Source organism: Lichenostomus cassidix, chromosome 2 (assembly GCF_008360975.1).
Source record: "Lichenostomus cassidix isolate B80296 chromosome 2, HeHo_3.0, whole genome shotgun sequence".
NCBI lineage: Eukaryota > Metazoa > Chordata > Aves > Passeriformes > Meliphagidae > Lichenostomus > Lichenostomus cassidix.
This window is the reverse complement of record NC_139482.1, coordinates 24656077-24670483: the sequence shown is the minus strand read 5'-3', so window position 1 is coordinate 24670483 and position 14407 is coordinate 24656077. Positions and strand designations below refer to the sequence as shown.

General features: G+C 38.3%; 1 protein-coding gene across 4 annotated transcripts in view; it reads left to right on the top strand.

Annotated features, from left to right (window-relative positions):
- The window catches only part of SLC25A13 (solute carrier family 25 member 13), a 102126-nt gene that overhangs the window by 80523 nt on the left and 7196 nt on the right, over positions 1-14407 (top strand). For all 4 annotated transcript variants that reach the window (XM_085050769.1, XM_085050768.1, XM_085050767.1 and 1 more), the window contains one exon: positions 4598-4738. In XM_085050769.1, coding sequence (XP_084906895.1) covers positions 4598-4738 — 141 coding nt within the window. The remainder of the gene's footprint in view (positions 1-4597; positions 4739-14407) is intronic.

The window sequence follows — 14407 nt, the reverse complement described above, 5'->3', positions numbered from 1 at the left end:
ATGTGATAAGCTGGATGGGATGCAGAAGAAAGATCTAGGCTAACCCCCAAAAGCAGTTACTGAGAGCAGAAATTTTTACCTACTACAATTTGAAGTAGGTAAAAAGGTTAATTAGAGGAACAAGAACATTTAATGGTCAGTAGCACTGAAAGGAAAAAATCGAGTACTTTTTTCTGGAGTGGAAAACACTGAATTTCCTTCTTTATTTGCAAGCTGTATCCTCTTTGGAACATACACCGAAGGTTTCAAATAGAGATGTGAAAGCCCAAGGAGAGTTGTGTCTGGTGTGCTCATTTCTTAGTTAATCTCATAAGGGCACAAAAAGCAGTTACATTAAAAAGAAAAGGAATTTCTTCTCTCAGTGTGATGAGGGAGGTGAAAATCTGTTTATTTTCCAGTAAGTTTATTGCAGAGTGATTTGAACACGTGAAGGAATAGAAAACATTTTGACTTCTTAAACTGAAGTATTGTTAAGTGGTTGTTAGTAAACTAAATTTGTTTCATTACAGAGTGGGCTTTATTTCTCCGTGGACAAAAGAGACAACCAATCCTCAACTATTTCTACTTCTTCTTTCTATTCAGTAAAGTAGGAAAGTAGAAGACATGATAGACAGTGCTGTATTACTGTACAAGACTATACTGCCATCGAGAGGTGTTGGGTGATATCATACCAACTGCAGAATTGAAGAACTGCAAAAATGGGGAAAAAACCCAGCTTATTTTTAAAAACTAACATGTGTATGAATACACAGTTAGCTGACTTTGTTAAAGCACATTTAAAGCCATGCAGATTTCTAGTTATGTGTGTATGAATTGTTCTTAGATGACCATGATATTTCCCTTTTATTTTCTTGCTCTAAATCAAAAAAGACCATAAGTGCTTGTGATTAGGTCAAATGTTAAATTCTTTCAGAATAATAGAGGCCCTTACAGATAATTATCTATGCAGTACCTCTGGGTATCTACTCCTATAAATAACTCCGAATTAGAGTTTTTACTTTAATCACATGATAATAATTGAAAAGTAATAGACCTGCTTTTACAGTCAGATCATTTGTTTAAAAAGTGATTGGAAAAGGTGATAAGGAATTCAGAGTTGATGGTATTCATGTTTTTCAGTACAGAAAAATTGGTGTTACTGGGAACCATCTATATTAAACAGTTGATGAAGTTGATTTTTCTGACACTTAGTGGAGAAATCATTAAGCTTGAGCAATCTGAGCTGAAATGGTGTTTATTCTGAACAAAAAAAATAGTTTATAAATACTGCACATTTGGGAGCTTATTTCAAAATTGTGTAATTAAATATATTTTTAACTGCAAAAGCTGGCAAACCAGAAGGCAATATTCTTCCAACTTCTGGCCAAACAAAATGAATGAGCAGGGTGATATGATGTGCTGGTGATGTTTTGTCTGGTTTTTTTCCATATGAGTTTAAACCAGTACCTTGAAAAGACTGGAAAAAATAGATTGATGAGATTTCTTTCATTGCATTCACTGTGCAAAAACTTAGAAAGATGACAGAAGCCAGGCTATTGTGATTCAAGCTACTGATTTGCAGATCAGGATATCTGGAGACTCTTACAAGTTGTGTGTGCAGGGAGGAATGCACACACTGGTCATACAATTAACCTGTCTGCCTCAAAACCCCTTCTTGTAAAACCAGTCATTGTACTTTCCTCACAGAAGCACTGGGAGGAAAGAAATTAATATTTATGAGACGCTTGCATTACTGTGATGATGAATAACACAATAGGAGTTACCAGTACTAGATAAGCAAGAAATCATTTCATTAGGGAGTACAGTAGCCATCTCCGGTTTGCTTCCCCCGTTTTGAGAGCAGGGAGCTGCAGTTAGCAGCACAGATGCTCAAATAACAGAATGATCAAAGCTCCCCACCAGGCGACTGCACTTGTTGCCACTGGAACTGCCTCTGCAGAGGCTGATAAACCAGCCTTCCTCTGCATCACAAGGCAGGCAGGTGGTGGAAACCCTCCTACTGAGACCCTCTGTCAGGTATTGTCTGGATCATAGCTTTCAGTTATTCACCGTTTGATTTTTGGAGTATATTTTTGATCAAATTCAGAGGATGACAAAGGTTGTTCAGAGAGTTCTGGGCTAGTATGTGGACAGTTTGGAAACACTTCAGTGGAAATGACCAATGTCTTCAGACCTGCTGTGTGGGCAGCAAAATTGATCTCCTTTTAGTACTGTCTGGTGCATGCAGGTCTCAGTGGTTTTAAAAATTTGAATGTAGCGAGCTTGATTGTATGAAGTGGGTAAATAATAGCATCCATGTTTTTAAATAGCAAGCTGAAGCAGAGGAAGTCCTATGTGATTTAGCCTGAGCAGTAAACATCTAATGCTGGAAGTTTCAACACAGATTGGTCATGCAAACATAGGCATTTATATGTGCTAGCAGCTGCAGTACTTCCCATTTGTTTGTATTGAAATTGTATTATGTTGAAATTATTTGCCTTTATCTGCCTTTAAAATCAGAGATATTTTTCTACTTCCTTTCTTTAAATATGGCATTCACTTATAAACATTTTTATAGGTTTTTAAATTGTTCCATGTTTTGGTGCATTAATAGTAATAATAATACTAATCCTTAAATTTGTTGTGATCTTTTAAAATTTAATATGGTTTTCCTGTAGTGAAAATTAAAGGAACATTTCTCATGGAGTCACGGCACAATGAGCTGCAGGAATATCATACTGAGGGAAAGTAGCTTAATTGTGCTAATAGATCGATTGATACGAGTTTTTAAGTAATGTGTTCTAGAGAATGGCTGTGGTGTAACAAACTTGCAAATAAATGTTATCACCTGCAATTCAGATATTATCATTTTTAAGAAGAAAATATATATGTTAGCGTGTGGGAAAGCCTAATAATTATAATTCCTACGCCAAAATTTTTATTATACAGGAATATGTAATTCATCAAAGAACCTTTCCAGGATTCTTTTATTTATTTTGAGAATATGCAAGATGAGTAGAAAAGTAAAAGAAACAATTTTTTGTTTTGAATGCTTACCTATTTAACATGTTTCAGTTTAAGTGCAAAACTTAAGTCAGCATATGTGCCAAATAATTTATCAGTCTAATTTTTGATGGCAACAAGAATTGTAGGTTTATATATACCAAGATTCTCATTTGGTAAAAGCAGTTAAATTAAATTATGCCAATTTGAAAGGCAAAACCAGTTGAGTTACACAAGAGTATGCTTTTTCTGGTCAAAATAGGAAACACTTGGGATATTTTGGGGGTTATGTAAAGACTTTCATTTGTAACCACATTGTGTATGCTCACTCTAAGTGGGAGACAAGAATAGTTGTTCGTGTGATTTGCCATTTCTTCAGCACATTATTTGGACCATATTACTGCGCGTATTTCTTATTCTGAATGATAGTTAATCGGAGCTAAAAGTAATTCTTTTAACACTGGGATAATTCAGAAAAGATGTGCACATGGTGTTTACATACTAGACATCTCCATATGCAAGTGCTATTAAATGCTTATTTCATTTTAGTCATTACCTTCTAGAACAAAATAGTTGTTTTGTTGTAGGGAGAGCGAGGTGTTGCCCTTTGCATAGTTCACGAGATTTCAGAACCTGGAGAAAAGCATAGATGTCAGGCCACAGTATTACATGCTTAGCAGAAGTTAGAATGACACTCTATTGAATTTGAGCCAGATGGAATTTGAAGGAATATTTTTTTAATACACTTAGGTAACCTTCACATAACCTTTTTTTCTGGTTGCAAATTTTTACCTCAGGATCTGTCAGTGTAGCAGAAGGGTTGTGCCCTAACTTACCTATGTTGAATGAGATGAACTTTTCGAGAACTAGAGGGAGTCCGAAATGCTCGCTACCGTTGTGTTTGAAATCTGACTTTCAGAATCGATTGAGTGGGGTCTTCCCAGCAAATGGAGATGACACATTGAAAACATTTAGTGGTTCTTGATTAATAGAATCCTTCAGTCTGTAGACCTTTTCTTTAATATCTGGTACATAAATTATGATGTAGACCTCAGACTCTTGAATTGAACAGCATTTAATGGCACCTAAACTAGTTGTTCAGAGGGTTTTTTAAAAAAGCACAATATACTTGCAATTCTGTTTATTGGAATCCATGTGTTCTTTGTTATATGAACTCATGTCAAAATGGAAAAAAGGTCCTGCCAGATTTCTACTCTTCAACAGTATGTTTTCCCTTTCTATATACTGCACATCGCAGCTCGTTTACTAGTTACTAATTTTTCCTTTTACTTCGTTACTTGTGTTACAGTGTTTTTGGCTTGTCAGTATTGCATAACTTGGTGAATGTGTTCTTGCAAAAAGAATTGTGCTAGTGTCTGTCTGATGTACTGCAGTGTCCTGCAGTGGCTGCTCTGCTTCTTCTCTGGTTTTCCTGACCATTCATCTCGTGGGGCAGTAGGTTTTTTACCTTGTGAGGTGCACTAATACTAAAACTCATCTGCTAATAGCTTACACAACTGCAGAAGGATGGAAAATGCCTTATCTTGAATGTAACAGGATGCACACTGCAAATAACGTAGCAGGTTAATATATTGATTTCTGCTTTTAATTTCAGGCTGGAGGTTCTCAAGTAATCTTTACCAATCCACTGGAAATTGTCAAGATTCGATTGCAGGTGGCTGGAGAAATTACTACTGGTCCACGAGTTAGTGCCCTCAGTGTATTAAGGGACTTAGGTTTCTTTGGTCTCTACAAGGTATGTTTTTAAAAAACATTAAAAATATGCCTATTACAAATATTTCAAATCAATGTATAATTTCATTCTTCTCACAAACTTTCATAAGTGGACACAATTTTATTTAAAAAAATTATTGTGTGATACATCTTAATTTTTCTTTTTTTACTAAGGGAAGGAACTGTCTCATCTTTTTGAGCATGTGTTTTTTGTAAATCTTACTAAGATTTCTTTTCCCACTTCAGCAGGTTTAAGGTTCATTGAGTATTAGTTTGTGATTCCTTGTGTTCTGTGTGATGTAAAAATAAGCTTATTTTCATCTGCTACATGATATAGAGTTTATGGTTTTGCAACTTTGTTTTTGCTCTTCTGTGTTTGAATCAGCAACTTTCCCAGATGTCATCATTCATTTGGTGATGGGAATTAATTGCAGCACAATAATAGTGAAGAAATACAGACAGTGGGAGCCCAGCATAAAAATAAACTCCTGAGGCAAGCTTCCCCTTGCTCCTTAGAAGAATATTTCCCTAAGTAATACCAGCAAAAGCTGCCTTAGTGAGTTTATGCTGCAGACTCTACAGTTCTGCTTGCTGTATTACTGCCTTCACATAGATACATAAACTCATGGAAGTAAAGCTAGGTTTAATGATGGCAGCAGGAATAAAAACATCTGCTGAATGTTGAATCTAATAGGATATATCCTGCAAGTAATTTAAAGGATTAACATACTTTTATGATGCCTTCTACTTTTAGATGAAGGAGAATAGATACGGAATATGAGGAATATGAAAGGTCTTGAAGTACTTTGAGATAGCCAGTACACACAAGTATTGAAACAAAAGCTGTAATGAATACCATATACTGCAGAGCACCTTGTGGAGTTTCTTCAGATGCTGCAGCCTACAACTCGGGAGAAAGCTTTCACACTTCGTCCCATCATTTCCAGTGAAGCAGGCAGTATTCCCCTGTTTCTTATTTACAGCACTGCAGCCATAAATTGAAGAAGCTTCAAAAAACACCAAATGAGTGCCATCCCCCTTCTGCACACTATTTAAATTCCATCTGCTTATTTAAGCATCCAGTGTTTTTAAATTGTTCTGTTAACCTTACAAAGAGGGAGCCTGCCCTCGAGAACGTGTATGTATGTTTTGGCCTGGAGAGAAGTTGTAGGTCTGAATAGGATTTAATGGGGAGTTGTTTTTCCCTTTAAATTGACTTGCTAATTTTTTAGGTGTTTTACTGAAGCTGAGGCTATTGTGTAAACTCCTAGTAAATGGCATTATGGTGTTGATCAGATTAACATTTACAACTGAAAACAGGGATTTTGTAAAGAGTCTGCTTCCCTGAGGCTGTGCAGGAATGGAGGTCAGTTACTGATTTTACTTGGATTAGCAAAAAGAAAACACAAAATGAGAAAGAGTGATGAACTAGTTTACTGAAGTAGCAATTTTTGATTTTTTTTTTCTCTCTGAATACCTGCTCTTTGTGTTTGAGCAGAATTTGCTACATTTTTCAGTTTTTAATAGCATTAATGTCTTGGGTTGTATCATTAATTATTTCTATTCACTAGAGTAAATACTGCTGGATATTAGTCAGGCTAACACATGAACAGAAGCTGGTTACAGTACTATGTTGCTTTGAAACAGTTATTTAATCACAGGACACACAGTTTCATTGCTTCATTTATTGAGTCCATTTACCTCCACAAAAAAAATGCCACAGAAGGGTTTTGGGTTTGGTTTTAATCAGCTGTTGTCTCTGTTTCTGTCTCTCTCAACTGGTCCATCCCACTTCTTGTGTTCCTGCTTTTTAGTATGTACAGTTACGATTCGTTGCCTACAAAAACTTGAGTGATTTGACAAAATCAGAGAATTTAGCCTGGCAATGACAGGCACCCACTGAACACAGATCGTGTCACAAGGCTTGTGTCCAAGGGCACCCTTAGTCACAGCTAGGTCTGTAATTGGGCAGGTGGGCAGGTTTGTGCTGTTCTCTACCAAGCACTTGGCTTGCAGCCAAAAGAAAATGGCAATCCTATCTGTCCCTTTCCTGTATGCCAGTGAGAATGTTGGTGCAACTCCATAATGATCTGGAACAAGTCATTAAAAATAAAAAGCCTCCTCCTCCATAAGGTTTAATTTGTTTTGAACCCAGACCAGCTTACTCTGTAGCTTCTCAGGACGGTTGTACCCAGTTGAAGGGAGGAATGGAATGACTGTGGCATGGGGAGCCAGTCTGTCTCAGAATAATTTTGAGCTGCCTTGAGGTGCTTGTGGAACAGCACTGTTAGAGGCAAAAGTAGTCTTCTCCTGAATGCTTGTGCTGGAGCTGGCAGTGCTTGTGAGGCCAGGCAGGCATTAATAACTCCTGGCATCAGTCACCAGCCCCAGTAAATTCTACCCGGAGACATTAATGGTCTTAAATTAATTTCAGATGAGACAAGATTTGGTAGGTGCTGCCTTCTGTGGTGGTGCTTCTAAATAGATTTAGTAAGTATAATGACCAAGTGGATATCAAATAATAATAAATCTTCTACTAATGAGAGCTGAAATATCTTGGTACATTTGGAGTGCTCATAATCTTAACAAGTCACATTAGCTTTCAACTATTAAACAGGAATGAGGATTTTGTGACTATCTCAGTTCTTTTCATATGGCTCACTCTAACATGAACAATTCTTTCATTTGCATCTGAGGTCTTTGCTTTGTATTTTGTGTCTCAAGACACAAGACTTATATCTCAAGCCCTGAACGTACTTATTTTAATAGACCTAGGTAAGACCCTATACATATTGCTGGGGAAGAACAAGAATAGATAGCTGTTCTAGAAAAAAGTTTTATTTGTGAATCCTGGAGTTTCTTTGTACACTTAATGGACCTTCATGTAAGTATTCCAGCTGTTTGAACACTTGTCTATCTTAGCCATGATTTAAACTAACTGACTGAATTTCTTCTGTAAGTGTTGAAAGCAAAATTTTAGAATTTTAATTTCAGGAATTTCAATTTGAAATAAATGGATATCTTTTTTAGTTTTAAGTTTTATTTACCACATTGCATGGACTTCAGTGAAAATTCTCTTTTCCTAGTTCAGAGAATAGTCATCCCTGGAAACTGTTCTTACCACTACAGATCAGTCTGGCATGCTCTGCTTAGTTCCCATGAGTCGTTTATGCTGAAATTCAGGTGAAAATCTGTAAGAGTCCCATATATTAGTCAACAAGGAAGAATGTTTTAATTATAAGTGCAGCCAGAAGATGTGAAGAATTGGTCTTAGCTTCATGAGGCAAATTCCTGCATGTCTTAACAAGATGTACTGCTTGGTTTTGAATTCTTATATTTTGCATTATTTTCTACCTATGGGGTACTTCCTGTGGATTTTAAAATAAAATGCCCATGTACCCCTGATATAGGTAATTTCAGTGCTCCTGTCTTGCATTAACAGAGAAAACTAAGGCACAGACAGATAAATCTTATGTCTTATGTCGACAAATTAACAAAGGAAATGCTATGTAAACCCTTTTTGCATCCAGCTGAGCGAATCTTGTATTGATTATGATCATAATTATCCCAGCATCCTAGTCCAAATGAATATCCTTTGAGGATCACTGAGAAGCTGGATTGCGTAGTTTTGGTGCCCCTCTGTATAAGTGAGATTAATATTCTTTTGGGTCATTCATTGGCATGTTAATGTGTCACTTTACTGTGCTACCAACAGAAAACAATTCACAGCAGTACTGTGCTGAGATCTCTGCTTTGTGCTTTCTTTACTTGCAAACTTGATGTTAGAATAATTTTTGTTGAGAGCCAGTTCTGGAGGTCACCTGGGCAACCTGACCAGGTATTTGACCACCTTCATGGTTTAAAGCAAACAAGGAAAACAAAAAAAACCACACCCTTTTTCTAATGCCTAATTGAATTGGCCGTGTTCAGCCTTCTGTCCATTGCCTCTGATCCTTCCACTGTGCACCTCCAAGAGTAGTTTTCTTCCCTGCACTCTGTTTTAAGTGAGCAATAAGGTCTCTCCCTAGCCTGCTCTTCTCAGAGTTGAGCACACTGAGTTCCTCTCTTTATATGCCATGGACCATACTGGACTCACTCCAGTGTGACAGTGTCTTTCTTTTGTGGGAGAGACCAAAACTGGACACAGGGCTCCAGATGTGGTCCCAGCAGTGCTGAATGGAGGGCAGTAATCACTTCCCTTGCACTCTTGCTACTATAGCCCAGGGTGTGGCTGTCTGATTTTGCTGCAAAGCGGCATTGCTGACCCACACTCAGCTTGGCACCAGTACCCTCCAGACTTTTTATCCAAAGATGCTTTCAGCATGTACTGCTGCAAAGGGCAGTTCCTATCCAGATGCAGGACCATACATTTGCTGATTTGAACTTCATGGTATTCTTGTGTCTCCATCCTGTGAAGGCATCTCTGAACAGCAGCTTCTCACCATAGCACGCTAACTAATTCCCTGATTCAGTGTCATCTACTGAGAGTGCAGCTTATGCTCCACTGGTTTGGCTATGGGATATTATGACAGACCATCTCAAAAATCAGGTTTTTAATCAAGGTGTACGGCATCCATTGCTGTCCCCTTATCCACAGGTCTGGCAAACTATGATTTGGAAAATCCATATTAATTTTTCCCAATCTGTCTTTTGCCCTTCATACACTTGGAAGTGGCTTCCAAGAACATTTGCTCCATAAACCTCCCAGGAACAGAGGTGTACCAAAACACCTTGTAGTTTCCCAGATCTTCCTTCTTGCTCTTCAAGATGGGTGTGATATTTGTCTGTTCTAGTTACCAGGACACCCTTGTCTGATTTGACCTTTTGAAGGTAATAACAACTTCACAATGTCATCAGCCAGCTGTCTTGGCACCATTGGAGGTACCTGTTCTGGTCTCGGCACTGTGTATGTGCAGATGGTTCTAAGTGCCCTGTCTGTTTGTAATGCAGACTAATTTTCTGGTAAGCTTGTGGAGCTGAGAGACCTGGGAACAGATTTTACTAGTAAAAAGCAAGGCAAAAGTAATTTCTCTACTTTTTCCATGTACTTTGTCACTAGGTTTCCCACCCCTGCTGCGCAGGAGCCTCGCAATTTATTTTCTTGTCCTTTTGCTGCTGATGTGCTTACAGAAGCCCTTTTTACTCCCCCTTCACATCCCTTACTAGATCTATCTCCAGCTGATCGTTGGCTTTTCTGTCTCAATTGCTGCGTGCCCAAGCAGTGGTTTTGTATACCCTGGGTAGTCCATACCCACTTCTGCTTCCCTTTTATTTTCTCCATTTTAGCTCAATCATGAATTCATCCATGCTGGTCTTCTGACTTGGTTACTCAACTTTTTACACAATGGAATAAACCGTCCTAGTGCTTTGAGGAGATTCTCCTTGGTGGACCTTTGTCACTAAAAATTTTTATTTGGGGGAAGATTCCTATCACAGCACATAGAGGTCCAGGTCAGATAATTGATCTCTTCTCTTTCTTCCTCACTGAAGAAGCAAAGAGCAGTAGGTCTGGGGTCATAGTAAGTACAACAATTTACAGTCAAAGCTTCCTCCTAGACTCCCTGCGCCTTCACTGGGTGGTCAGATATTAGCCATTCTGTAATGATATGCAGCTTAGAAATAAAATGCATGTTAATTCCAGCAATAAAAAGATTTGACACATACAGCTCGTTAAGCTGACTGCTGGGTTGAACCCCTGTAGTTCTTTCAAGCTAGAAAGCAAATATTTTTTTTCTGCCTTTGTCTAAAATTCTGAACTACTTGTGTAAATAAGTATTTTAAAACATTGTACTTCTCAAAATCCAGCTGCTGCTTTGGGGAGGCACATAACAGCACTTTTGCAGAAGGAATTTGTTTCCTCTATTTGTGTTCCTTCTGCCAGTAGTAGTTACTGTGAAAGCACCAGGGTATGGAAGCTTGTGACTAGTAAATTCTTTAGCTACAGATGTTCTGTAGATGACAAGTCTTCTTAAAAATATAGAGACAGCATATCCCAGTCAGGGAAAATATCATAACCTAATGCAAAACGTCATTCATGTTGGCAGAAATAGGAAAGGATACTTACGGTTTTCAATATTTTTAATAGATTTTATTTAATTCCTGGTCACAGCTGAATATTGAAGTAATAATCCAAGATTAGCAAGTACATTCTCCATCTTCTGCCTGTCTTACACCTTGATATGAATAAAGTCCCGTTAAAGTCAGTTGAATTTATATTCTATTGGTTTTGAAAGACGTCTTTAAAGTATTCATGTAAATAAGCACTGTAAGTATACCTGCTTATTTTGTACATCACAGAAACTCATAACCATATAATATCTGCTATAAAATGTTTAATAAAATGTTATTCCTCTTATACATAATCATTCTGAATAGTGCTTTACAGCATAACAGACAATACCACTCCATAATTTTGCACAACAAAGTTATTCTGTATCCCAGGAAGACAGTAAATAATACAGTGCTAAACGATTCTTCAAGGAAAGGGTACGTGGGTTGTGGTAATGTTTATTTTTATAAATACTACAAGGTATTTAGCTCAGATTTGTGCTTGGGCTGATATTGCCAACACAGTTTTCATTTCCAAAACGAATCAGAAAAGCTTCCAAAATTCTCCCTTTTCCCCTCCTCTCCCTTTCCCCCCAAATACTTCATAAATAAGCTTCTGGTGTGTTGACCTGGAAAGTGTAATCTCAGGTGACAGGATGTATACCAAGCTCTCACCTGGTTTCTTTGATAACAGCTGAGCTGTTTCATGTCATGAAGCTGGGGCTTTACAGCGGGATTATAAACATATGAAACACAGTACTAAAAGATTTGAGTTACATTCATTTGCATCTGCCATGCCTATTTGTGACTTTTCTCATATGTGAGAACGTGCTTTTCAGAAATTTTGTTTGAAATTACCCAAAAAACATCCTTCCAACTAAAACAGCTATATTTTTTTCCCTGCAAATCAAATTGAAATTGCTGATAGTGCATTTGAAATTGTCATTTTATTCCTCTAGCTTGATGTTCTAAATCAGTTTCATATTTTGGTTAGTATAAATATATGTGAATAAAAACTTACAGTATCTTTTAAGGCAATGTCATTTTACAGTGGGGAAAAAAATGCAGCCCTTGAAATCAAATACCAGGAATATTTGACTGACTATTACAGAACCTGTTAGGTGCTGTTAGGGCTCCGATTCCAAAGGGTTAAGTCTGTAGTAAAACCCAAGAAGAATGCAAAATGATCAAGAAATGACATGCTGCCTATTGTTTGTAGCTATAGGATCAAAATAACAATTATACATGCCAAATAAATTCTAAACCTGTAAAAGAGAAAAAGAGGGGGTGGCTGTAAGTACAGGTGCCAGAAGCATTAAATAACTCTCTCAGACAAGGTGCACCACTGTTGTCTTGAATGCTGCTAGGTCCCCCCAGTCTGGCATTTTTCCCCCTGCACTAGACAATGTGCATTCACTGCAGGAGACTAGGCTAAGCCTGCGTCTCCCAGACCTGCCGGCTCCTTCTGCCCAACCCGACACAGAGGTGCCTTTGTCAGTATAATTACCCTCCCCTTGTAGTAGAAATAGTTTGTTTAGAGCCTTATTTGCAGGTAGAGCTGGTATAAGCAGGAATTAGCATGCTAAAGAACCTGCCCCAGCACTGACTTGGGCTTATTTATCCAAATCTTTGACAATCAGGGTTTTTTTCCCTCTGTTGGTTTATTCAGCGAGATACTATCCAAGATTAAGAGCTTTAAGGTTATTAAAGAGATTGAAGATGGGAGCCAACTGGCTGTTGTGCGAGGAAGGCACATGCCCTGGTGTGTAGGATCTCCCAACAATTTCATGCCTGGCAGGTCTTCACCTTGGCTGCCAGAATAAACTCAGGCGGATGCTGCTTACTGCTTTCTGGGGATTGATTAAAACTCCCTTTGGCTTTCAGCACGTTGTCCACATCAAAAAGGTGCGAGAAGTAAAATAAATGTTTCTTTTGCTTTTCAAGATACTGTGGCCAATCTCCCTAAGCCTTCCTAATTGGCCTAGGCTGGTTGCGGATGATTAACTTGAAGTTAAATGGGGCCTGCTTTTAAACATGCTTTCCCAGACTTTAAACGGAATGATGGGGGGAAACTTTAGACTGTTGCAATGCTGGACCAGAGCCAAGCTGGGTTATTATTAAAGTGGATCCAAGTTTTGATCCAGGTTTTGTTTACACTGAGCCAACTAAGTTGATGGACATCCCTCCCTCTCTGCATACCTGAACGTATATTATTAGCGTTATTAACAATATGCCACTTCTGCCCCGTGAAAAAGAGCCTTTTAATGAAGGGGAAGGAATATTAGCACCTCAGGTTGAACTAAGAGTTGCTTCCAGTTGGACTTTATTGATTTCTGTAAGTTATTTTAACTATGTCAGGATATTTCAGGGTATGAAAAAAATGCAGAGGAAAAAATGTGTGCAGTGTTTAATGACAACATTGCAAAGAAAATAAAACTAATGTGCCCTGAGGGTAAAGGCAGAGAGGAGATTTGCTCTGAGGAAACACATGCTCTAAAAATAAATCTTTGAAGAAACCATGTCAGTCTGTGAATGTTTCAGTAGTGAGTTTCATAATTTTTCTGTGAAGTAAATACAGAGCAGACATTTGATCCTTAAATGTTGGGGTTTTTCATGCAGAAGCTGGTAAAACCCTAGTCTTGTCTTTCTATGTGAAGATAAAGGTAAATTTTAAACAGGCTTCTGTTGCGCATGAGAGTCCAGAATTCTTGTCTCAGTTGAATACAAAATACTCACCTTCTCTGTGTCCTTAAGGTTGAGCAACACCATCAGCAGTGCTTTTTGAGTTCCTCTATGGCATTTTCCTTAGTGTCTCTAGAAAAGCATAACAAGAACCAGAGACTGGCAGAATAAATCAGACAACTCCAACTGCGTGAGAAGCCAGAGGGTCTGAGCAGCAGGAGTCATTAACCTCCAAAGGGAGTGTCAGGGGAAGTGGTCAGTACTCAGTTGAAAACAGCAAGAAATAAGCTGAGAAAGTGTGGTGGGAAGCAGCGGGGGCTGGAGCAGAGCCTGTTGTACTCCCTGTGTTCAGTAGCTGAGTCTGTGACACACTGAAAGTCTGACTACAAGATCTAATGGCCTTTTTAGATAAATCTTTATTTTCTCAGAAGCATTCTCTGACTGCAAACTGCACTCATTAGCATCTCCTCAGAAATGTCTTGCAGGACCTGGTTTTCTCATCACACATCCTGCTGCCTTCCCCTGCCTTGCCTCGCGGAAAGGCAACTTTACAGTTTTTCTGACACCTTGCAGCTCTTTTGTCTTTGATTACCAGCATCCAACTTGGATAAGCACGATATTTTAACTGGTATTATAGTACAAGCTACGCTTACAGATATGTCCAGGTGTATCATTAGATTTAATTAAATTATATGGATATTAGCATGTCCCCTGTGAAATGTCTGGCACTGAGCCATGTGCTAGTAGACCTGTGAACATGAGAAGTACAGTAACAAGGGTACCCCCTGAGGGTTTGTGGATGAACCTCAAGCAGTTTCACCAGGTCTCCACCCTTACTTCAAAGAGAAGAGGCTTAGGTTCATCCATGAACCATTTATTTCTCAAGCTTGAAAGATTTTGTCCATTTTCCCAAGCCACCTCTTGTTTGTGCTTTCCTGTTCGTCTTAGTCCTGGTGGGCTC